Raw genomic sequence first — 24090 nt, forward strand, 5'->3', positions numbered from 1 at the left:
GATGACACCACCCTTATGGCAGAAAGGGAAGAAGAACTAAAGGGCCTCTTGATGAAAGTGAAAGAGGAGAGTGAAAAAGTTGGCCTAAAGCTCAACATTCAGAAAACGAAGATCATGGCATCTGGTCCCATCACTTCATGGGAAATAGATGGGGAAAAAAGTGGAAACAGCGTCAGACTTTATTTTTGGAGGCTCCAAAATCACTGTAGATGGTGATTGCAGCCATGAAATTAAAAGACACTTACTCCTTGGAAGGAAAGTTATGACCAACCTAGATAGCATATTGAAAAGCAGAGACATTACTTTGCCAACAAAGGTCCGTCTAGTCAAGGCTATGGTTTTTCCAGTGGTCATGTATGGATATGAGAGTTGGACTGTGAAGAAAGCTGAGCGCCGAAGAATTGATGCTTTTGAACTGTGGTGTTGGAAAAGACTCTTGAGAGTCCCTTGGACTGCAAGGAGATCCAACCAGTCCATTCTAAAGGAGATCAGCCCTGGGTGTTCATTGGAAGGAATGATGCTAAAGCTGAAACTCCAGTACTTTGGCTACCTCATGAGAAGAGTTGACTCATTGGAAAAGACCCTAATGCTGGGAGGGATTGGGGGCAGAAGGAGAAGGGGACGACAGAGGATAAGATGGCTGAATGGCATCACAGACTCGATGGATGTGAGTTTGAGTGAACTCCGGAAGTTTTGGACAGGGGGGCCTGGCGTGCTGCAATTCATGGGGTCGCAAGGAGTCGGACACGACTGAGCTGAACTGAACTGAACTGAACAGTGTCTTGTATTTTAACTGAAGAAACCATGGGAGGGCTATGACTCCCAGCCCAAGTGAGGCTGGGCCAGGCTGTGTGATCTGCTCTGGCAGATGGTGGGCAAACATGACCACATCCCAGCTCTGAGCCCTCCCACACTCCCCCCATCCAGCACAGCAGGCACAAAAGTGATCTTCAGCCTGGGCCCAGAAGGGTGACAATTAAAAAAGGCTTGAACCCAACCCTGGTGCTGCTCAGTCAACCTGTAGACCTTTGGGTAAAAATTAAACATTGCATTGCTTAAAGCCTCTGAGACATTGAGGCTGTTTGTTGCCACAGCAAAAGCTAACTTAGGTGTTAACTTCATAACCTCAGGCAAATTATTTCATCTCTCTGTGTCTCCGTTTCCTCATCTTGACTCTACCTCGTAGGGTGGTTCTGAGGATTAAACAAATGCAGATAAGGCCCGTAGAGAAGGGCCTGGCGCACAGTAAGGGTGCGGTAAGTGCCAGCCAGCATTGTCTCCTGGGGACCATGCATTTTGGTGCTTGTGTCTGTACTCTGGGGTCAAAGGTGGGCCAGAAAGCGTGGCTGGTGACCAGCTGGACAAAGACAAGGGGACAGACATCCTTCTGACCTGAAGGCCTCCATGGGCTGGGACAGAGGTGAGGAGGTCATCAACTCACCTGTCTGGAGTAACACCCCAGCTGGGGGTGCAGGGTCTGCTGGTAGGGCATCCTGGCTGCCCGCTGAGGGTACAGGCCCTGGGGAGAGAAAGGAGGGACTCAGTGCCATGGGGTGATAGGCTCCCTGCCAGAGAATGGCAGCCACTCAACTCAGCTTCCAGCTCCCTTGCCTGGATCTCCAGACATAGAAGAGTCCATCCCACCACACTGCTGGCCAGACACCCCCGCCCCGCCCACCCCACCACCACACCCCCCAGTTGCTTAGTCCAGCTGGAATCAGGTTGAGCTGGCATGCCTCACACCCCACAGGGAGCTAGCTCCTGGTTAGCAGGATTCACAGCCTTTTGATTGAATATGTAAGACATGAGCTTCAGGGACCTGCTGTCTTTTGAAATCCAGACCTGCTCCTTAGGCTGTGTGACCTTGGGCAAATCACTTCACCTCTCTGAGCCTCTTTTCCCTTGTCTCTGAAATTATGTGTGTTTAAGCCTGCAAAGCCTGTGAAGGTAGCCAGATTATCTCTGTTGGTGTCTACGCCCCTTTTCTAAGTGCCCTTCGCCAAACCCCATTCCTGCCCCAAGGCTTGAGGTGCCTGAGGCTGTCTGTGTCGAGTGTGCTAGGTTGCTTCATGTTTATTTAAACACACTGGCCTGTGTGCTTCCATCTGTGTCTGCAACCACATGTTTCTGTGTACAAATGTGTGACTGTGAACCCAGGTGTGTTAGTCTGGGTCTCTGTTGCTGGGTGTCTACCTGCACACGTGTATACCTGTGTCTGTACCTGATGATAAAGACTGTCGTGATGATACATGAGCTAATCCATCTAAAGGGCCCAGAATAGCACCCAGCATGTAGTAAGGATTCTGCCAGTGCTACGTACTCTTACCATGTTTCACTGTCTCCCCCCATCCCCACTGCTCCCGCCACTTGAAGAAGCTGCCTGGCAGCTCAGCCCAGCAGTAAGTAGAAGTTTTATTCACAACTCTGTCCAGAGTGGCCTAGGGTGTCCTTGTGTGCTTGCCTGTGCACACACACACACACACACACACACAGAGCAGAACTGCTGCTGTGGGTGGGGTCGGCTCATGACTCATCCAGGCCCAGGCTGCCCCTACCTGCCAATCCAGAGTTAATCCATAAGATGCGGCTCAAAACCCAAAGCACCCCTCAGACCGGAATATGTCTTTCCAGAAGACCACACCAGAGATGCTGCCTCCATCATACACTCAGCTGAGCCAGTCATCAAAGCGCTGATGGCTGAGCTGCCCTTGATGACTTCCTCGGAGCCCCTGGACTGCTCATGAAAGTCTCCAAGTCCCTGATGTGGGGTTCTGGGGAAGGCCCCCCAGCTCTCCTAGGGCGCACATCCTCTCAGGGCCTTCCTTGCTCTCTGCTCCCATCCACCTGCGCTTGACCATGGCCGGGCCTCCCCCACATCCACCAACCCCTCCATCGCTCAAATCCAGTGCACGGGCTTGCCTTTTCTTCAAGCTCTAAGGCCCAGGGCAGCCCCACTTACCCCCACAACCAGCCTGTGAGCCCAGGCATGGTCTGAACTGGGACAGGGAAGTCAGCCGATGGGGCTGCCCTGCCTGTGCCCAGGCCTCAGTGGGCTCCAAGGCCACATTCGAAGCACCTCTCTTCTGTTTCACCACCTCCCCGTCAGCGCTCTGCTTTCCACAGCCAACTCCCCTGGGCCGCCATCCTCCCCACACCTCCCTGGACAAGACGACCCTTAGGATATGTGAGCCACCCATCCCTGCTCCATCGTGGGGTGGGTTTTCAGGAGACGATGCCGTATTCATCGGCATGAGCCGCCCTCAATGACTTGAAGGGGATTTCTAGTTGTTCAAATTGCAATTCTGTGAAATCACAAGCAAAGGGAAATACACATCCATTCCTCTTTGCTTGAGGCCGTGACCTCTTTGCATGTGCCCTCCCTCCTTAATTGGGAGCAGAGTTCCTTGTGCCAAGCAGCCGGGATTGTCTGTGGAGTCCTGGGTGCTGGGGACTTAGTCTTCCATGGCTCTTCATCCGTGCACTGCAAAGCTCTGAGTAAACTGGATTCGGGACCTCATCTCTATTCCTAACGTCAAGCAGGAAAAAGAGACTGGGATGGACTGTTCCCTGTCTCTCCTGTGTGCCTCCTCAAGGTCTGCAGACCTCCCTGACCCCCTGTCCCAGGAAGACCAGGGCTGAATAACAATAAGAACCAACATCTATATCATACTTGAGATTTTACAAAGCCCTTTCCCATCCATGGGCTCAATTAACCTTACAATTGACTCAAGTATTTGCTGCCACTGTAGTTATTATGAGGCCATTTCATAGTTGAGGAGACCAGGGCTCAGAACATTTGGCTAACTTGCCCAAGGCCACACAGCTCAAAAGTAGCACAATTTCCTTAAATCCAATTCTGATGATTCTAAAACCTGCCTTCTTTTTACCACATCAGACCTCTTGATCAGCTGTCTTGAAGCTGGTTGGTATCACGAAATCATGAGAAGCTGGGAAAAGGTAAGTCACGCTGTCTGTTGTTGCCCCTTAGGAGGGTTGGCGTGTGTAGGTGACTTCGGCTGGGCTCAGTCAGTGTCTGAACTGCTGCATGGAAGCAAGGGACTCTACCAGCCAGGGCCTTTCTGCCCAGAGGCCCAGGAAGCTCAGAGTCAGCCCTGTGATGCAAACACCAGCATCTCTGAAGACAAAGGACCTTCATGCTAGAAGAATACTTCCAGATCTCACCCACGCCAAAAGTCAAATCAGAAGTTAACAAAACAAACCTCTGCAAATTAGCTCTACATGGTGAGCCCCTTGAATGAGTGCATTTGAGAGTGAATCAATTTATACTAAATAAAATTATGCAATTGTTTCTCTCTCAGAGGTGGGGGGCACACCGTGCTGGCCTTGGATTTGTCCCTGACTCATACTGGACTCCGAGCTTCCTAGTCACCTTGGAATCCCCAGCCTGCAGTCAGTGTGAAGCAAGGAGTTGGTTTTTTTTTTAATTATTTAAATGAGAAAATAAATAAATACATATGAGTACATCAGGGAGTAGGTGATAAATGACCCAATGACGAATGTGCAAGGGTGGAGGAACTTCAGTGAAGGAGCTGGTGAACCAATGAGCATGTGAACAGGGTATTTCTCCAGGAAAGCACATCGTAGATTCAGGATGGATGCACCTGGGGTTTTCCCATGGATCACGCTTCCTTACACCGTCTCACCTCAAAGGTGGGGCTTGAGAAAGAGGGTGGCCACTGGCTGTCTTTAGCAAACCAAAAGGAGACTTGAAACCAAAACTTTGGAGAGAAAGAGAGAGACTGTGCTAAACCCCTTTACTTCAGTTCCTGTTTTAAGAATCAGGGGCTAAGTCCAGCGGGCCAGCTCAGAGGGGCTTCACATGGAGTAGAGAAGACCCAACTCTCATGCAGGATGTTAAGCCTGCTGCTGTCCAGGAGGAGGAAATACCACTGGGAGCCCCGGGGCAGTGGAAGGGGGAGGGGCATGGGGCAGGACTAGAAGATCTTCAGGTTGGATTTCCTTCTCTCTTTGCCCTCCCTGGGCTCAGCCAGGCCGGGCTGGGGCAGCAGATTCCCAGGGGCCTGGCCCTTCTGTACACCTGCACGCCATTCTGGCAAGCAGCCAGGGAGGGGAGAGAAGCATGAGAAATCTTAGGCGCTAAGCACCTGTCCTGGAGCAATGGAGCACTACCTAGAGGGACTATTTAAGCTCTTGGTTCGGACTATGGTTTAAATCAGAATGGACATTTATTTGATTTTTTTTTCATCTCCCTACCCAGTGGGTGGCAGCTCTTACAGGAGATTAAGTTAAATAGACGAACTAAAGGAACTACACTTTCCCGGAGTAAATAAGTTGGGAAAGTAAAACTGCCAGCCTTGCAAGTATTTCCCCCACCCCTTTGTGTCTGACACCTCTTAGCTCTGAGTCCAAGACCAAGACTGTGTGCCAAGCCACCTCAGCCGGTAGAAGCTAAGATTGCTAGGTTGTAGCTGAAATGAAACAGCCGCATAATTTGTCATCTGCAGCGGGATGCTCAAGAGTGAAAGGGAGTACAATGAATAACTATGCTGGAACAAAAGACCGAAACGGGGACTGTCCCAGGTAATCTAGGACACATGTCATCCGACTTCAAAGCGAGTCCCAGGAACTGGTGGGAAACAAGGACTGTGTCGTCGGTCAGTCTTCCCTGGGAGCCCAAGTACTTCACAGCCCAGGATTAGCCAGGCAGCTCTGAAAGACACAGCACACAGTGAACTGGAATCCATTCAAAGGAAAGTGAGAAATATGCACACGTGTGTGTGTGTGTGTGTGTGCATGCCTGCGCACGTGTATCTGGCAGTTGGTCTGATGGGGCCCCCATAAAAAAATTAACTAACGAGTCCGCGGCTCTTTGTGAATGAGGCTCCTTGTGAGCCACGGCTCCTCCCTGGATGGCCACCCCGGATAACTGGGCCGGGACCTGCTCACTCACCTGGTACTGGGGGAAGGTGGAGGGGTTTGTGAACACGGGCGGAGGTGCGTAGTTCAGGTTGAGCCAGAGGGGCTGGTTCAGGGTTGCTGAGGTCAAAGCGGTGGCAAAGCGTGGGGTGAACACGTTCCCCGTGTACTTGAAGTTGTTCTTGTCGGCCCCTGTCTCAGGTGGGTTAACTGTAAGTCACAGGAGAGGTAGAGCGTTTCGTGATTGAGGAAGGGAGAGGTCAGCCTGCCCCAGCTCCGTGACTGCCCCCGGGGTTAATGTTTCTCACAGGTCAGGTGTTTTAAAAGCTCCCAGAGGGTTCTTCAAGGCTCAAGGAAAACACTGTTAGTTCACACCTTGCCAGCGTGGAAGGGGTGAGAGTCCCAGCATGGTCTGGCATGGAGCATCTCCTTCATGACTCACAAGTAAGGAGGCAGTTTAGCAAGAGATACAATCAACCAGCTTGTCTCACCTACATGCAAAAGTATATTCCTTCAAGTGCTTCGGAAAAAATCCAGTTTGATACAAACAATTGCTACGCTGTGGGAAGTCATTCTTATCAAATTATTAAAGCACCCCGCTGGGGACATGTACTTGGCAACAGCAAGGACCTTGCGTAGGTGTTACATCTATGCCGGAGTCATTTTTTAAAAAATATTTTAAAATATTATATAATTCCCTTTGGCAAGACCCCAAATTAGTCTGAATGAATGAAATTTGATGGAGTTGTTTCAGGATATGAATCCTGGATTCTTTCCTTCTATAATATGCCCTGTAGGCTTAAGAGTTAGAGATGGGGTATCAGTGTCCCCTTTTAGCACCTTTTGTTGGGGGGAGGATGTTGTACTAAAACAGTTGTAGATGTACAAGGGAGAGAAAGCTGAGATGTGAATAATCGCAATGTAGAAATAATCTTAAAGCATGGAATTTTCTTTGGCTCAGGCAACTTGAGGGGACATAAGGCATGCTGAGTCAGGGCTATATTCAAATTAACCACCAATAATGCCCATGTGACCCCTGAAAGTCAGCTAGATTTCTTGAGCTCCTCCCTGTAGGGGATGACACAGGAAGAAAGCCATTTCCCCCATTTTACAGGACCTGGGAAAACAGTGACTTGCCCATGGATGAGATAGCCGTTTGGTGACAGAGCTACTCCAGGGGTCTGTGAGGGTTTCTGAAATCCCTTCCTGCATAGATTCTTTCCTGGCAGGGTCAGCTTACGTTTCAGCTCCAGCCTGTCCACCTCCACTTTGCCACGAAGTTTCAGCTGCCCGCTTGGGTTCTTGGTGGCCCCAAGGAACTCATAGAGCAGGTTCTTCTTGGCCTGCCAGGCAGGCTTCTTGGCCGGCAGAGCCATGGTCATGGAACCCATGGGGTCACTGCCACCCTCCTCACCACAGGTGTCCTTCTGGCTCGGGGACCACTGGCTGAGAAACAGGCTCTCTCGGCGCCTGGTCAGCTCCTTGGCATTTGGGTTCCGTTCTAGAGCAGGAGAGAAGCTGAGTCAGTGACTCTGGAAGACCACGTGCTGGATGGGGGGAGCATGGTCTTGTGGACAAAGTCATGGATCCTCCATAGCACACCTGAGACTCCCACCACTCTGGGCTCTCTCTCAACCAAGTTCAATCCAAGTCCAGTCCCTGAAGCCTTCATGGACCAGCGCTTACGATGGTCTCACACCCCTGCATGCATGCATGCATTCATCCATTCTTGTTTTCTTCCATCTGTCCACCCATCCATCCATCCTTTTATCCACCCATCCATCTTTCCTTCCTTCCATCCATTTATCCATCCTCCCTTCCCTAATCCCATTCTCTCCTCCTTCCAAACTTCCTCCCTTCTAGTTCCCTCTCTTTTCTTACCTTTTCTTTCTTCCTCCTTTCCTCCCTGCCACTTCCTCCTTTCTTCCCTCTTTTCCTTCCTTTTTATATTTTGCCTTTCCTTTCTCCCTCTTTTTTCCTCCCTTCCTTCCTGCTAACCATCTGTAGGTTGGATCACAAAGAGTCCAGATAGTTCCTGTCTTCAGGGAGCACACTTGGCTTAGCTGGGGGCACACACATTCCCACACAACATGCAGCTGGTCCCTTGTCATAGACTCTCCTCTTGCTAAGTCGTCGTGGCGATTCAGCACACTCATCAGCACCAGGCTCTGACCTGAGTCCTGGGGACACTTGGATGAGTCAGAGCCAGACTTGGCCCGGCAGGAACTCACAATAAGGAGGAAGAGAGAGACAGGCCCAGAAATAGCTCCGGGACAAGGCAGATGGGGACCGTGAGGTAATAGAGGGACACAGCAGGGGAAGAGGGTGCTGAGGCAGCTTCTGCCTGAGAGGTGGGAGGGGTTCCAGGAGGAGGAGGGCCTGCCGCGAGGCCTTACACCCAGAGCCATGGTTGACCGCGGGCAAAGGCACAGAGGTGCCAGTGAGCCACTGGATGCTGTCGGGGCCAGGCTCAGCTCTCTCTCCAAATAGCCCAAGTCTCCCTGGTGCAAGGACACTGCCTGGACCACCAGGGATCCCCTACAATAGTGGTTTTTCACCCAATTTTCCTTTTGAGCAATGGAACTCTCTCTTCCAACAAAATTAAGTATGGCAGGGGAATGCACCATACTGCACCCATAAATACATGGTTCGTGCATGCTCAGTTATGTCTGACTCTTTGTGACCCTACGGACTGTAGCCTGCCAGGCTCCTCTGTTCATGGGATTTTCCCAGCAAGAATACTGGAGTGGGTTGCCATGCCCCCTTCAGGGGATCTTCCCGATCCAGGGACTGAACCCAAATCATCTGGGTCTCCTGTATTGCAGGCCAATTCTTTACCGCTGAGCCACCAGGGAAGCATATAATATATACACATATATAAATGTTTTAAGGCACTGCTTGGCTGAAGCAGGGAAGAGGGCCTTGCTCTCAGCACCTTCATGTTTTTCCCAGCTTGGAGGCCCTGGTCTCCATGGAGCTTGGCTGGGAAATGACACTGGACACATGGCAGGCACAGTGGATCATGCTGGGAGCAATGGGATCAGAGGACTTGTGCCCAGAATTACCTGTTGGGAGTGGACACGATCCCACCAACTCTTAGTCCCACTAGCCCATGGCCTTGGGCTGAGTCTGGACAGGATGGGGCCTGCCCTCTTACTGTCATCCCAGCAAAGGAGAAAGCTGCTCTAGCCTGAGCCAGAAGAAAATGACATTTTTAGCAAAACATGTGCCTGGTATCTTTTCCTAGAGCTTCTCTGGTTGCAGAGTGTGGTCCCCAGCCAGTGCTGAGATAACAGTAGCCACTAATAATAACCCTCTCCCCAGAGGCCCACACACCTGCTATCACACCACCCCCCAGTCACCTGAAACACACTTGCCACTCAGTCATCCCAAAGCTCCCTCTTCCAAAGGCTGTATACACAGACACACACACACATATCCCTTCCTGCCATTCCCTTCGCTCGCTCACACCCATACACAACTACAAACGCAGAAGGGTTACACTCAGATGTGCCCACACTGCATTGCCTCTAATACGCTCACATCTGCAAAGTTCCTCTCAGCACACCTTTGCTCACACACCTGTACACACACACACGCAAATGGTGGGAAGGTGTGTGGGACAGAACTGTCTCCAAAGCAGCAGCCCTGTCTGACAGAGACACATCCACACCTCCCTGGTGGAGAAGGAGGTGGGAGGCACGTCTCCTCCCCCGGGTATGCCCCATCATCTCACATACACAGCTTACTGTCCCGAGTTCCTGCACCCGTGGAGGCCTGCCCAGGACCCAGAGTCCAGCATGCCGTCCACAGTTTGGAGTCCTTGGCTTCCTAAAATGTTCCCACAGAATGTTCTCTAGGGTGACTGTGTCCCTGTTTTCTTAGGAAGATGGATCTGGGCCCTCCCAATATAGGCATCTCTCCTTTGCCCATCTCTCACAACCTGGGGGGCGTTTTCCTTCCAGTTTCCTCCCAGTGACTGCTGATGGCAGGCAAGTGTCACTGCCACCAGTCTTCCTTCTTGGAACCATCCAGTCTGAGTAGCTGGATCAGAACAGACACAAAATGCAGAATCCTGGAATTTGGGGAGGCTTGGGAGGTGGCTGGCAATCCCAGGGAGGATGTGGACTCCTAGATTTAGGAGTGGGAATGCACTTTGCTAAAGCCCTGGGGTCCCTGGGAACAAACCCAGGGCCAGCAGTCTGCCCGCACCTGGAGAGCTTACACATTCACCCCCGATCCCTGAGAGAGGGGACCAGGCACCACGGTCAGGACAGGAGCCTCCATCAGAAGCCAGTTAAATTTCCCTCCTATTCAGCTCAGAGTCCCCTGGCTGCACTTTCACCCTGGACCCAGCAAGAGTAAATGCTTCCTTCAATGTCCTCGCGGTGCCTATGGATTTAAAAACCCAGTCAGTTACAAAACGGGCCTCTCCCGCTTCCCAAAGTGTGTTGGATTCAGGGCCACCATGTTTGGCTACATGAGACGTGCCCTGTATACGAGCATCCAGCAGAGGAGGGCTGTGGGGGCTGAAAACAGCCTGCACCCTGGACCATGCTCATCAGCAAGGCCACCTCGCCCTACTTTGCACAGCGATGCTTCATGTTCCTAATGCAGCCCACGTGGCTTTCTGCTCAGTTTCTCCTCCCAGCAAGCGTGCTTCCTAACCTTGCTCCCAGCCCCACTCACCCATCAGTTGGTACCCCTCCATGATGGGGTCAACCTCAGGCTTGGAGCAGATCTTGGCAAACACTGGAAGCTGCTTCTTCTGAGCAGGGAGCTCAGGGAGTTTGTTGGGAAGCACAGGCGGAGGCGGGGGAGGCAGCAGCAGGAACGGGCCCAGCCCCGCGGGCTCTCTGGGTCTGGGGCCACTGAACATGTTGCTCTGCAGGAAGTCCTTGATGACCCGGGTCTCCTCCAACACCATCTTGTTGTCAGGGGCCTTGGACATTTCTGTGGACTTCAGTGGGAATTGAGCCAGGAGCTTGCTGATCTCCGAGCTGGAGGCCCCCAGGCTGCGGCTCCTGTCCTCTGTCCCCTTGGCACTCTTGACCTTGGCAGCACGCAGGATGCCTGTGACCATAGATGTGGCAGAATCACAGTCTGGCTGGCTGCCGACGACCGACAGGGCCACCTTCGGCTCCAGGAGCTTGTCACCCACCATGACGGAGGCTCCTGGGTGCTCACTGCTGCTGGCCATCAGCGAAGGCATGAGAAGGCGAGGGGCTGGCTGTCTGGGCCCCTCAGGGTTGCTTCTGGGTGCCTCCAGCTCCCCCGAGCTCTTGGTGACCAGGATGAGGTGCTCTTTGGTGAGGCTCAAGAACTCCTGCTCCACCAACAAGGAGATCTCGTCTTTGCCACTGGTGAGCTCCAGAGCCCTGCAAACAGGTCAGAAAGAGAGATGAGTTTAGGGCTCGCTCCCTGAGGGTGGCTCTGCAGCGGGGCACAGACCCCAGGAAAAGGGGCTAGAGAAAACATGTTTCCCAAGGTGAGAAGCCTACTGCTCTTCACGAGAGAAACTGGGCCATACATGGACCCCCAAGGGATTTTTATACCATACCAACAGGCAATAGTCCTAAGAGCTTGGTTCTGGGAATCGGGACCCCTGGGTCCTCTCCCAGTGCTCCATCTTGCTGAGTGGGCTGAGTCTGCATTTCTGTCCATCACTCCGTGTTTGGTGGTGCTCAGGACCAAAAGCACTAAAAGACCAGTAGCAAAGGGAACAGGACTGAGTCAACAGCTCTGGACATGGCGTCCAGGGTGCTGGGGCCCCATGCACTGCAGGATGGTCTGAGTGAGAGCAGAGACAGCAAGGTGGCAGCTGGAGCTCACAGCCTGGCTCGGTCACTTCCCAGCTATGTGATCCTGGGTCCCTTGCTCAGCATCATGGTACCGCTGTCTTCCTTCTTGGTGAAGTGGAGTATCACAGAGACACTCCAGACCGTGTCTGGCACAGTAAGGGCAATTAAAGGGACAGCCAGCCTATATACACCTCTGTCAGCTGGACTGGGCCTTTGGATCCTGAAATCTGCACAGTGGCTTCATAGATGCCCATGTCCACCTTGGCTGGCATGGCCTTCTGACCAGATCACAGATTGGGCTGCCTGGGAGCACCAGCAATTGCTTGATCCCTGCACTGATTCACAAGAATCTTCCTGTATCTAAACATTGGCCTCTACCTGCACCTGAGACCTGGGACCTCCAACTGCACCCTTGGTGGCCACACCATCCTAATGAGGCCTAATGGTCCCATGGACTCTAAGCTCCTAGATGCTGGCTGTCTCCAGGTGTGGGAGAGGGTAGCAATCCTGCCGGACTGGTTTGGGCCCACACTGCCCCACCAGCATCCTTGGTAAGGGGGGACCTTCCTCCCTGGTACTCCCAGGAGGACTGTGGCAGCCCACCCTGCTCTCCCTCCTGGGTGGGTTCCCAAGAAGGGTGGATAAGCTGGCCTACATAGAGCATTCTAGAAACTGCTTAGAGTTCTACCGCTGGTAAAAATGGTGAAAAAGGAGGCAGAGGGAAAAATTAAAGCATCCTGTGAATGGAGCTTTGGGCAGGCTCAGAGTATACTCCCGCCCTGACAGCCCATTCTGTGGATGCAGTGAGCCCCGAAAATAATGACTAGCAAATGCTCCCAGCAAGGATGTTCCTTCCTGGTAATGCTCTGTATATGAACACATGCACACGGACATACACACACACACACACACAGGTGCAGTGCAGGCAAAAAATGACTCACAGTCATCACGCATAAAACCAGGGGATGGTCTCTGTATCTGACAACCAGTCAGAATGGGCACAGGCTACAGTCCCAGACGCTCCTACTGTGCCGGCATTAATCCCATAGTTGATGGCTACTGGTGAGTCCCAAGGGGTCCTGGTAAAGGTCACGGCTGGCCAGGGCACTTGGGATGCCTAGGGAAGAGTTTAAAACGTGGGAGCTTATCACTATTCTAATGACGGCAACAGCCACCGCCTCCTGAACACCAGCCCCGCATGTGGTCTCCCCAGGCCTGGAGGCTGGGAGCCGTGCCAGGAAAAAGCAGGCTCCAGTCAAACAGACCGAGATCAGAATTGGGCACTACTGCTCACTTCCCGCCACATCCCGGAAACTTGGGGACTCCCCTGTGACAAAGTATGGCACCTATGACACTGCAAGCACCCAGCCCCTGGGTGGGATGAGAACTTGGTGCAGTAACCCCTGTGCAGCCTTGGCACAGGCACACACACGCAGGAGCACTGGGCACGCGGTGGCTGGCAGCAGGAGCGGGCTGGTGCTGGACGCTGGCCATCGACGCCATGGAAGGGGCAAGGCCATTCACTTGGTTCTTCCCCTCTTCCTGGCTCTCTCTCCTTACTCCCATTTTTCCTCCTCCCCACATCTAGACTCAGTCTATCAATTGTGTCCCTGGGAACATGCTTGCAATGCAGGAGACCCGCGCTCAATCCCTGGGTCGGGAAGATCCCCTGGAGAAAGGAATGGCTACCTACTCCAGTATTCTTGCCTGGAGAATTCCATGGACAGAGGAGCCTCATGGGCTACAGTCCACAGGTTCGCAAAGAGTCCAACACAACTGAGCGACTAACACTTTCACTTCATTTTTCTGCTATGTCCCTGGAAACACTTGGAATAAAGAGGCTGCCAATCCATGGTCCCAAGTTATTGATCCCCCATCTTCTTCATCATCACCCTCAAAGGGAACAGGGGAATCTCTAGTCAGAGAAATCAGACATTACAAAGACCAGTTTTTGCCTCTCTGTCCCCCTCCAAAATGGCACCCCACTCCAGTACTCTTGCCTAGAAAATCCCATGGACAGAGGAGCCTGGTAGGCTGCAGTCCATGGGGTCGCAAAGAGTCGGACACGACTGCGCGACTTCACTTTCACTTTTCACTTGCATACATTGGAGACGGAAATGGCAGCCCACTCCAGTGTTCTTGCCTGGAGAATCCCAGTGATGAGGGAGCCTGGTGGGCTGCCGTCTATGGGGTTGCACAGAGTCGGACACGACTGAAGCAACTTAGCAGCAGCAGCAGCCCCCTCCAAAACTTGGAAAGCAAGCGGTATACAGATAGATCTTCTGAATTAGAAAGACATCACAATTATGTTAATTTTTAAAAGTCAGAATAATGGTACTGTGGTTATACTTAAACAATAAAAGTGTTATCTCTTAGAGATACATGCTAAAGTCTTTACAGATAACATTACATCTGGGGTTAGCTTTAAACTTAATCTAGCAGGGGGAGGGAAAAGATGGGGGTTGGGGAGTAGATAAAACAAGATTGGGCTTATGTTGACCAGGTCTAAGGCTTAGTGAGAAGTACATGGGTTCACCAAGTACTGTTAGCTCTATTTTTGTCTGTTTGGCTTCTCATTTTTTTTTTTTCCCTAAAATAAAAAAGTTCTACAATAGACGGACACACAAGTCTTGCCACGGTATCCTTCAAAGCACCAGCTCCAAGGAGAAGTCAAAGCAACTTTTAAAAGACCCACGAGGCCTGAGGTCTCTGTACCAAATCCACCCTGCAGGTGGTCCCTCCTCAGCACCTGAGAGGACACTTCTACCCCTCCCACACCCCAGAGCCAGGTTGATGGAGAGGACCCAGCAGGAGCTGAGTGTAAACTCCTCATATTCCTCAGCCATTCTTTTCTGGAACATCATGGGGATCAATGGGCCTCTTAAGAAGCTTGCATTCCCAGAAGAGTCTGTGCCAAGAACAAAGGGGCTCACCTGGACTGCAGGTACCCTGCATCCCTCTGAAAGACTGGCCCAGGGCACCCAACCCTCCCTGGGACAGTCTCTACAAACTCCTATTTCCTTTGCATCTGCTATGAATCTGGAAGGCCAGACTGGAAACCAGGCATCCACATATATGCTTCTGTTTAATCTTCTCCATGCCTCTGGGCAATTGACAAAATCATTCTCTCTTTACAGATGAGAAAAGTGAACTTCTAAGAGGCTAAGGACTCTGTCACCAAAGAAGTGAAGAGGCTGTTGTAGGGATGCTCCTGGGTTCAGCTGACTTTCTGACCTCTTCCTGCCCCACCCCAGCTTCCTTTTCAGGGAAAGTTCTCCAGCGAGGTCTCCCTGCTCCAAGGCTGGGCTTTGTTCCCCAGTCTAAATGCAATCAAGCATCTTGCTGGGCTCATCCCATCACTCCAGCCTGTGGAGGATCATCATGGTGAGTCCTGAGCCTACCATCCGTGGCCTTAGCTGTCCCTGACAGCTCTGTGTCAGCTGCATGTCTGATGAGTCTGCCTTCTGGGTCCCTCACCAATTTATGGATAGAAATGTTGAAGGTGGGAGAGTCCAGAGTCCAGAGCCTTAGGGACATTGCTGGAAACCCTCCCCCGCCCCCCGCCCCAGCCTGACAGTAATCCTGGATCAACACTTTGGGGAAATAAATCAATGCAGTCATTATCATTGCATCTCCATTTCTCCTAGACAGCCTCTATCCAACACCTGCTGCCATCAAGATTCAGCACAGGTACAAGTTCCTAAGCGAGGGTCTCCCCTTCCTGCCCTTCCCACCCCCAAGAAAACATGATTCATTTGTTCCTTAGAAAACTGCATGCCGGCCGAGGAAAGACATCCTCAGAACTTAGATCAAACCATTCCCCCACTTAAACCCTTATGTGGGTTCTTACTTCACACAATAGAAATCCAGACCCCTTTCTGACCCCCAGGGCACCCCACTAAGTGGCCCAGTTATGCCCTCCTGCTTTGAGATTCCTTTTCTTCCAGCCCCTTTGGTCTTAGAAATATTCCTTTGCATATCGAGTTCACTCTAACCCCGGGCCCTTTGCACCTCCTGGACTCTAGTCCATCCTAGGACTAACTCTTACGAAGCACTCTGTGCTCCATCAATCTGTTTATTTCCTTCCTAGTATTCGTCACCCTGGCAAAGTATATTTTTTTAATGTCTTTATTTCCGACAACAACACATCTTCCCTGAGGGCAGGAATTGTATTTTGTCCACCACGGAAGCCTCAAGATCTTGAGCTGTGCTGGGCACCACCTCCAAGCTAAATAGGTACTTATTGAATAAATAAATAAACTGGCTTGTGAATTTGTCTTTATCCTTGTCCATTTCTTGGAACTCTGGAAATCAAAAGCTGTGTTGCCAAAGACCACCCAGCTCCTTTTACTGGTTGCAGACTCCCTGGTTTTGATTCCATTTTTCTGGCCTTCTGTCTCATGTCCTTACTGTGGGCCTGCCACCCCTGTGAGCTGACAGGATGACAACCACCAGCCTGTTTGACCTCGTCCTAAGAACTCCCAACCCCGGTAAGGCAGTCCCACTGCAGACCCCGCAAAGATCCTGCCCAACTCTTAGAGCCCACGGTGGGGCTCCCAGAAAAATTCTTCCCTCTCCCCACGACGGTGCTAGGTCCCACACCAAGACTGCCTGCCTGCATCTATCTTTCTTGCTCTCTCCTTAAGAAGTTTTGCCGAGGCTGGCATCTCTCTGGTGCTATTTGCTTTCTCCTTTGAGTGGGTAAAAACCATAAAATCTGCCACAGACTCTATCACAGTGAATCATTCAGGGCTGTTAACCCAGCTCCCAGTTGCTGACAGAGGAAGCCAGTCAGAATTGGTGCCCGGCCCCAACGGCAGCCACCACCTCCGTTCTGCCCGCCTCCAGAAATGATAGGTGTCTGATGGTGACTCTGTACGCGGGCGCTGCATGACATTTCGGCATTTGCAGTGTACAGAGTCGTATAAAAATAAAGGCTATTGACTGGCTGGCACCCCTTCCCAGAATAATGACTAAGCAAGCATGCTGTTAGCTCCCCGACAGCAGTTCTGTGTACATGATAACACAGAGCAAAGATGAAAACTGCTATTCATCTGAGCCAAACAACAGAAAAATGCAAGCAGAAAATTGTTAGTGCTGGAATAGGACACCAAAACAAATATTTTCTTCCCACCATGGCATTTCAGATCGATGACAAAACACGGTACCCAGGCCTGGTGCCCAGGGAACATGGCTGACTGAAGACGGAAGCAAGCGAAGGGCTCAGGCTCCATCCAGAGACTGACCGACCTTGTGGCGGCAGGTGAGACTGACTCCTCCACGTGTCTGCATGGGCAGAGCAGCAGAGTGGCTAAGAGCTCGCTGCTTGGAAGGAGGCAGGAGCTGAGCTCAAATCCCACGGCTGCGTGGAGGCTAGACCTCCAGCAAGCTGTCAAATATGTCTAAGCCTCCGGTTCCAGTTCACAAAATCAGAAGAGAGAGTACTTATGGAGGATGAACTAACCAGCGAGGCACAGTGCTAAACACGTTCCATGAAAAACTCTTATTTGAATCCTCACAACAACTGCAGTGGGGTGGTGTGAAGACCGGTTATAGCTTTGACCCCATGGTAGCACCTGCTTGGCTTGGTTCAGTAAAGAAGCAGAGATGTGGCAAGCGCTTGGGCATTAGGGCTTAACCTCTGGTTTCTCAGGGGTTTGGCAACCTCCCCATGAACAAGCCCAGGAGGATAACACATCCCGTGGAGGAAAACCCCAAGATCCTCAGCTGACTAGCCAGGCCTGGATGACCACAGACCTGTGGGTAAGGATGAGCCACGTCCTGCCACGCCATGCCCAGCCCCACCCAGAAGAACCAACTGGCAGAACCCAGCCTACTGGATTGCTCAACTGGGGAGAGCTGAGTAGGAAGCTGTGGTTTAGAGGCGCTGAAGTTTGAGGTAGCTTGTTACACAGTCAGCCCTCCATATTCACAGGTTCCACATCTGTGGCTTCAACCAACTATGGATGAAAAATACTTGAAACAAAATTCCAGAAAATTCCAAAAAGCAAAACTTGAATTTGCTGCACACTGGCAACTACTTACATAGCTTTTATGTTGTACAATTACTTACATAGTATTCACATTGTGCTAGGTATTGTAAGTAACCAGAGATGATTTCAAGTACACCGGAAGGTGTGTGTAGATTATGTGCAAATACAAGGCCATTTTATATAAGGGAGAGGGAGAACGATGGTTTATCAAAAGCCCACGGAGATCCAATTATCCCAGTTTCTAAATGAAGAGGTTAAGTGCCCCATTCCCCACTTGGCCCCCACCGTGACTTGACCAAGGCTCTTGGACACTCTGGGTCTTCTCGTCTGCCTGGGGAGCAGGGATCCATCTTCTGCTCCCCTGGAGCCTACGTCACAGCACCAAAGGCGGCATCTGTCCAGTGTAGACAGAGGGGACACGGCCGCCCCTGTCAAAGCTACCTGTGTCCTCACCTCTCCTCTCCCCAGACCTAGGATTCACCAATCTGCCGAGTCCCCCTCCCATACACACACCACACCATGCACACACACACACACCAGCCTATGAGTGTCCACACAGCATTACATATGTGCACACACACATTTCCCAAGCCATATGTGCAAACACACATGCCACCACCTCCCCCCACATCTATGCACACACCCACACACCACGGTCATGCTCACATACATACTAACCCTTATGTACACATACACGAAGCATAACCATGCACACGCACACACACCAGTGCATGCACACACACCCAGACACACAGACATGCTACAACCACACACAGCTGTGTGCACACATACAACCATGCACACACACATATGCTACAGCCATGCACACACACACATACCAGTGCACACATACACACGCAGGCACACAGATATGCTACAACCACACACAGCTGTGTGCACACATGCAACCATGCACACCACAGCCATGCACACACACACACCACAGACGTACACATACCTACACAGGTAAACATAGCACAGACGTGCACATACACCCATGTACACACGTAGACACACCCATGTACACATGCGCACAACACTGCCGTAGCTTATAGAAACCCAGAAGGAAGAAAGGGGGGAGGAGGGTGGGCTCCCCCTCTTACAAGCCGAGAGGACTGGGCCGATTTTTTTCAATTTGGGGGGTGAATAGGGGAGTGGAGAGAAGCTACAGACTCCATTGCCACCCCAGGGCCCATGCACCTGCACCCCAAGGGAACCTGGAAACCCAGAGCTGCACCCCCTGGGCCCTCCCTAGTGAGGGGGCAGAGTGGGCAGCAGGCTTGCAGAAAACTCTGACTCCCGCCCCTCCTCCACGCTCCAGGCTGCCTGAGGATTAAGTGAGATGAGGAATGTGAAAGCACTCGGTAAACTGTAACAGGCGCTATGCAAATGTTAGCAGCTCAGACCTCTAGACCCGCAGCGCCGGGAGCGGCCTGCTGACCCTTCACAGCCCAGGGTCCAGGCTGGCTGGGGTAAGAAGTCACAGAAATCTTGGTCATCTGTCCCGTGGGGATGGTGACACCACCTGGGGTTAAGGGCGGTGGCACTCTGGAATCCCTCCGCTGCCCGAGCCTGGGCTCCATGTTTATCTCATTTCTCAACAAAGGTCTTCACACAGGGGAGAGTCCCTTTTCTACAGTATCCCTGGCATCCACTTAGAAGGCAAAAAAAGTCAATCTCCTTCCTTCAAGCTTTTCTTTGGAATACCTCTTTCTCAAAGTTGTGTCCCTTTGAAGCCTGAGGTTCCCTCATCTTTGACCCTCAAAGTATCAGAGAACTTTCTACAGATATGCACAGGAGTCCCCTGGGCTGCTTGTTTCAAATGCAGATTCCTGGGCACCCCTGCAGAAATGGCAGTTCAGTTGGTCCAGAATGGGGCCCAGGCATCTGCATTCTGAGCCAGGATTCCCTCCCTCCACCCTCTGCCTCCAGGCCTTGGTTTGGATGCAGATGGATCATAGAAAAAACAAGAGAGTTCCAGAAAAACATCTAGTTCTGCTTCTTTGACTATGCTAAAGCCTTTGACTGTGTGGGTCACAACAAACTGGAAATTTCTTCAAGAAATGGGAATACCAGACTGCCTTACCTGCCTCCTGCAAAACCTGTATGCAAGTTAAGAAGCAACAGTTAGAACCAGACATGGAACAACAGACTAATTCAAATTAGGAATGGAGTACCTCAAGGCTGTATACCGCCACTCTGCTTATTTAACTTACATGCAGAGTACATCATGAGAAATGCCAAACTAGATGAAGCACAAGCTGGAATCAAGATTGCTGGGAGAAATATCAATAACCTCAGATGTGCAGATGACACCACCCTTATGGCAGAAAGCAAAGAGGAACTAAAGAGCCTCTGGATAAAGGTGAAAGAGGAGAGTGAAAAAGCTGGCTTAAAACTCAACATTAAAAAAACTAAGATCATGGCATCCAGTCCCATCAGTTCAGTTCAGTTCAGCTCAGTTGCTCAGTCGTGTCCAACTCTTTGCGACCCCATGAATCACAGCACGCCAGGCCTCCCTGTCCATCACCAACTCCCAGAGTCCACCCAAACCCATGTCCATTGAGTCAGTGATACCATCCAACCATCTCATCCTCTGTCATCCCCTTCTCCTCCTGCCCTCAAACTTTCCCAGCATCAGGGTCTTTTCCAATGAGTCAGTTCTTCCCATCAGGTGGCCAAAGTACTGGAGTTTCAGCTTCAACATCAGTCCTTCCAATGAACACCCAGGACTGATCTCCTTTAGGATGGACTGGTTGCATCTCCTTACAGTCCAAGGGACTCTCAAGAGTCTTCTCAAACACCACAGTTCAAAAGCAACAATTCTTCAGTGCTCAGCTTTCTTCACAGTCCAACTCTCACATCCATGCATGACCACTGGAAAAACCATAGCCTTGACTAGATGGACCTTTGTTAACAAAGTAATATCTCTGCTTTTGAATATGCTATCTATGTTGGTCATAACTTTCTTTCCAAAGAGTAAGCGTCTTTTAATTTCATGGCTGCAGTCACCATCTGCAGTGATTTTGGAGCCCAGAAAAATAAAGTCAGCCACTGTTTTCCTGTTTCCCATGAAGTGATGGGACCGGATGCCATGATCTTCGTTTTCTGAATGTTGAGCTTTAAGCCAACTGTTTCACTCTCCTCTTTCACTTTCATCAAGAATCCCATCACTGTATGGCAAATAGATGGGGGAAAAATGGAAACAGTGACAGACTTTATTTTCTTAGGCTCCAAAATCACTGCAAATGGTGACTGTAGCCACAGAATTAAAAGACGCTTGCTCCTTGGAAGAAAAGCTATGACCAACCTAGACAGCATATTAAATAGCAGAGACATTACTTTGCCGACAAAGGTCCATCTAGTCAAAGTTATGGTTTTTCCAGTAGTCATGTATGAATGGGAGAGTTGGACTATAAAGAAAGCTAAGAGCCGAAGAATTGATGTTTTTGAACTGTGGTGTTGGAGAAGACTCTTGAGAGTCCCTTGAACTGCAAGGAGATCCAACCAGTCCATCCTAAAGGAAATCAGTCCTGAATATTCATTGGAAGGACTGATGCTGAAGCTGAAACGCCAATACTTTGGCCACCTGATGGGAAGAACTGACTCATTGGAAAAGACCCTGATGCTGGCAAAGATTGAAGGCAGGAGGAGAAGCAGACAACAGAGGATGAAATGGTTGGATGACATCACTGACTCAATGGACATGAGTTTGAGCAAGCTCCGGGAGTTGGTGATGGACAGGGAGGCTTGGTGTGCTGCAGTCCATGGGGCTGCAAAGAATCGGACATGACTGAGCATCTGAACAACAGCAACAATGCAATAGGACTTGCAGACAGATATGAATTTCCCTCCAGACACTTCAGCTCCCCCATCTCCACCCTCCCCTATCCCTCAGGGCAGGTGTGACAGTCTTAGAAAGCAGATGGGCTGGTACAAGGGAGACCTCCCACTCTGCCCTCAACCTGACCCACCATGCCCTGGAGGTGAAAGAAGGGAGAAGAGAGGAAGAGACTAGCAGGCAGAAGTTGAGCCTTGGACTGGAAGGGTTAGGGTGTGTGGTGGGGTGGGGAGTGAAGGATTCAGTGAGCTGGGGAATGAGACAAGAAATACTGGGGAATAAATACAGCAATAAAGGAGCTTCGGCTGGGAGCTACAGAGTGATTCTTATTGTTCAAATTATCTTTAAAACTTTTCATTTGAATCTGTTTAATAAGAGGAGGCTTACCCTAAGGAAGAGGTATTTTTTTAATGTGACTTGGGAGCTGAATTGGAAAGAATGTTGCAACAAAGATATTAAAAAGGGGATTAAACCAAACCACTGGTGGCCCATCTCTGCAGGCTCCCAGAACCTGCGACACGGCTCCTGAAACCATAAAATTAAATTAAAAAGGGGGACACGAGACGTGGGATGTTAATCATGATTCGTCTTGGCCTTCACTGCTCATGGCTCCCAGTACTAAGCAGACATGCAAGGGCTATTCTGAAGGGCCCCTGGTGCCAGGAAACAGCTCTGGCCTTGAAGCTTCACCAGGTTCCTATCCCTGTTCTGCTCCCTGTGAGCTGGATGACTCTGGGCAAGTTGCCTAACTTCTCTGAGCCCTGGCTTCCTCACCTGTAAAACGGGAATAATATTAACCATTGATGGAGAAGGGTTGCTAAGACAATGAGATAAACAGAAAATGGAAACAACAGAGGTTGGCACTTATCAGTTGCTCATGAAAACGTCAGTTCCCTTCTTAGGCTTAAGGCAGAAGGAAGAAAAGAGCTTGCAATGTCTTGGCTTCCTGACATCCTGTCCCCACATCACTCAAAGCTTCCTCTGAGGACTGTGACCTCTCACTTGGCCCCTGGCCACCTCTGGGCCTCATTCTCCTTGCAGTGGCATTTTTATGGCTCATCCGTCATTCACTTACTCATTCATTCATACACACTGCATTGCCACCGAGTGCCAGGAACTCGGCTGGGCACTGGGGAGACAATGATGAGTAAGACATAGCCCTTGCCCTTAAGGAGCCATGGTCAAGTGGGGGAAGGGAGGCTGTTGCCACTGGCAGAGTACAGTACTTGCCAGAGGACCACCTCATCAGAAACCCTGCTCCGGAATGAGGCGGACACTTCTCACTGCGGCCCTGTGTCCTCCCCTCTGGCCAACAGTCAACCCAAGAGCTGGTTCTAAACTGACTCTTCCGTCCCATCACCCTCATCTAACGACCTCTGCCATTCGGTCCTCAGAGTTAAGGCAGCACTTGTCTGTCCTCCTTTCTCCTATTAGATGATATGAGTTACAGAAACCAACTGTTGGCTTCACCTGCCTAGAGTCTCAGACTGACATGCTGGCCTCCACTGAGCCCTTTCCCTTGGCTTAGGTTCTCTGGTATATAAGTCTCCTCCTCCCACACTATTGTTGATTACTTAACCCCTGTCATTTTATCCTTGATACTCATGATAACAGAGTGACAACGAAGATGGTGAATTTGGAATCACTATTTTCTGCCAAGTGCTGTGCAAACTTTGCATACATTCTTTCATTAACCTCCAAAACAGTCCTTTAGTGTGGTCACTATGACTTTTTCTATCTTTCGGATGAGGAAAATGGGGCACAGAAATTTTGAGCAACTTGACAACAGCTGGGAAGTATACTGGGATTCTAAATCCACCTGTCTCCTTATTTCATGGTTATCTGAGCCACGTTTAAACTCTTAGGAAAGAGAAGGGATATAATTGCTTACTTAAATTTTTTAAAAAGGAACAAAGAAGAGGGAGAAAGGAAAAATGTTAAATGGGGTCAGCAGTGAGAATTTTAAAGGATGATACACTAATTCCAGGTCTTTAAGGATGGGTAAGATTTCAGTAGACAGAAATAGGGAAGAAAGGCATTCCTGGTAGAGGAATAATTTGAGTGACAGCAAGGGAGTTATGTTCCTGCTCATGGCACATCTTGGTTTACAGGGAATTTGGAGAAGAGCATTCAGGGCTACACCTAAAGAAGTAGGCAGGGCCAACTACAAAGACTCTTCAAGACCCGGTCAGGCAGTTCAGAAGACAAGGAGGAATACATGGGGATGCCTGAGTAGTGCTGTTGATGTGTTTCAGGAAGATGAAGTTGGCAAAGGGTGAAGGACATCCAAGAGGGAGAGGAACCAGGAGCAGTAAGACAAGATGGTCTGAAAATGGGGGAAGAGAGGCCTGCAGGGAGGCAAGGAATCAAAAACTGTCACGAAGGGGACCAACAGGTGCATAAGGAGGTTGGAGGAGGGAAGGGCTGAGGCCCTTGAACCTCTGTCTGCAGCACCAATGTGCACTAATTCACCTGACAACCAGGCTGGAGGATGCATCGATGTCAGTGGGATGGGGATCACAGCAGTGGCTGAGACCCAGCCCTGGGAAGCTTAAGG

General features: G+C 50.7%; 1 protein-coding gene across 1 annotated transcript in view; it reads right to left on the bottom strand.

Moving 5' to 3' along the window:
* C6H1orf94 (chromosome 6 C1orf94 homolog) overlaps positions 1-24090 on the bottom strand; it is a 41518-nt gene that overhangs the window by 10992 nt on the left and 6436 nt on the right. The window contains exons 2-5 of the mRNA XM_055587025.1: positions 10588-11276; positions 7139-7399; positions 5933-6108; positions 1442-1519 (exon numbers count right to left, since the gene is read on the bottom strand). Of these exons, the coding sequence (XP_055443000.1) occupies positions 1442-1519; positions 5933-6108; positions 7139-7399; positions 10588-11276 (1204 nt within the window). The remainder of the gene's footprint in view (positions 1-1441; positions 1520-5932; positions 6109-7138; positions 7400-10587; positions 11277-24090) is intronic.

Source organism: Bubalus kerabau, chromosome 6, assembly GCF_029407905.1.
Source record: "Bubalus kerabau isolate K-KA32 ecotype Philippines breed swamp buffalo chromosome 6, PCC_UOA_SB_1v2, whole genome shotgun sequence".
Taxonomy (NCBI): Eukaryota; Metazoa; Chordata; class Mammalia; order Artiodactyla; family Bovidae; genus Bubalus; species Bubalus kerabau.